This window comes from Penaeus monodon, chromosome 21 (assembly GCF_015228065.2).
Source record: "Penaeus monodon isolate SGIC_2016 chromosome 21, NSTDA_Pmon_1, whole genome shotgun sequence".
Classification (NCBI taxonomy): Eukaryota; Metazoa; Arthropoda; class Malacostraca; order Decapoda; family Penaeidae; genus Penaeus; species Penaeus monodon.
The window spans coordinates 9,867,235-9,867,457 of NC_051406.1; the positions used below are offsets into that span (position 1 = coordinate 9,867,235).

Consider the following 223-nt stretch of genomic DNA (forward strand, 5'->3'; position numbering starts at 1 on the left):
GCGCATCAACTGCTGCTTGAGCTGCGTTCGGGACGTGGTGGGCATCGCCTTCACGTTGGAAGGCGGGCTGCGGGGAGAGGAAGGGAAAGTCTGATAAATCAATCATATAAACAAAGAAGCAAACAAGTAAAGTTAGCATGGACACAGTGAATAAACAGTCATGGACTCGGAACAAACAAACAGACACAGCAAGTATGAAGCCAAAGAGCACTATCACCTTCCA

General features: G+C 48.0%; 1 protein-coding gene across 1 annotated transcript in view; it reads right to left on the reverse strand.

Annotated features, from left to right (window-relative positions):
- LOC119586192 (transcription factor EB-like) overlaps positions 1-223 on the reverse strand; it is a gene marked incomplete at its 5' end in the record, with an annotated part of 127,344 nt that overhangs the window by 123,169 nt on the left and 3,952 nt on the right. The window contains 1 exon segment of the mRNA XM_037934894.1: positions 1-67. Within this exon segment, the coding sequence (XP_037790822.1) occupies positions 1-67 (67 nt within the window).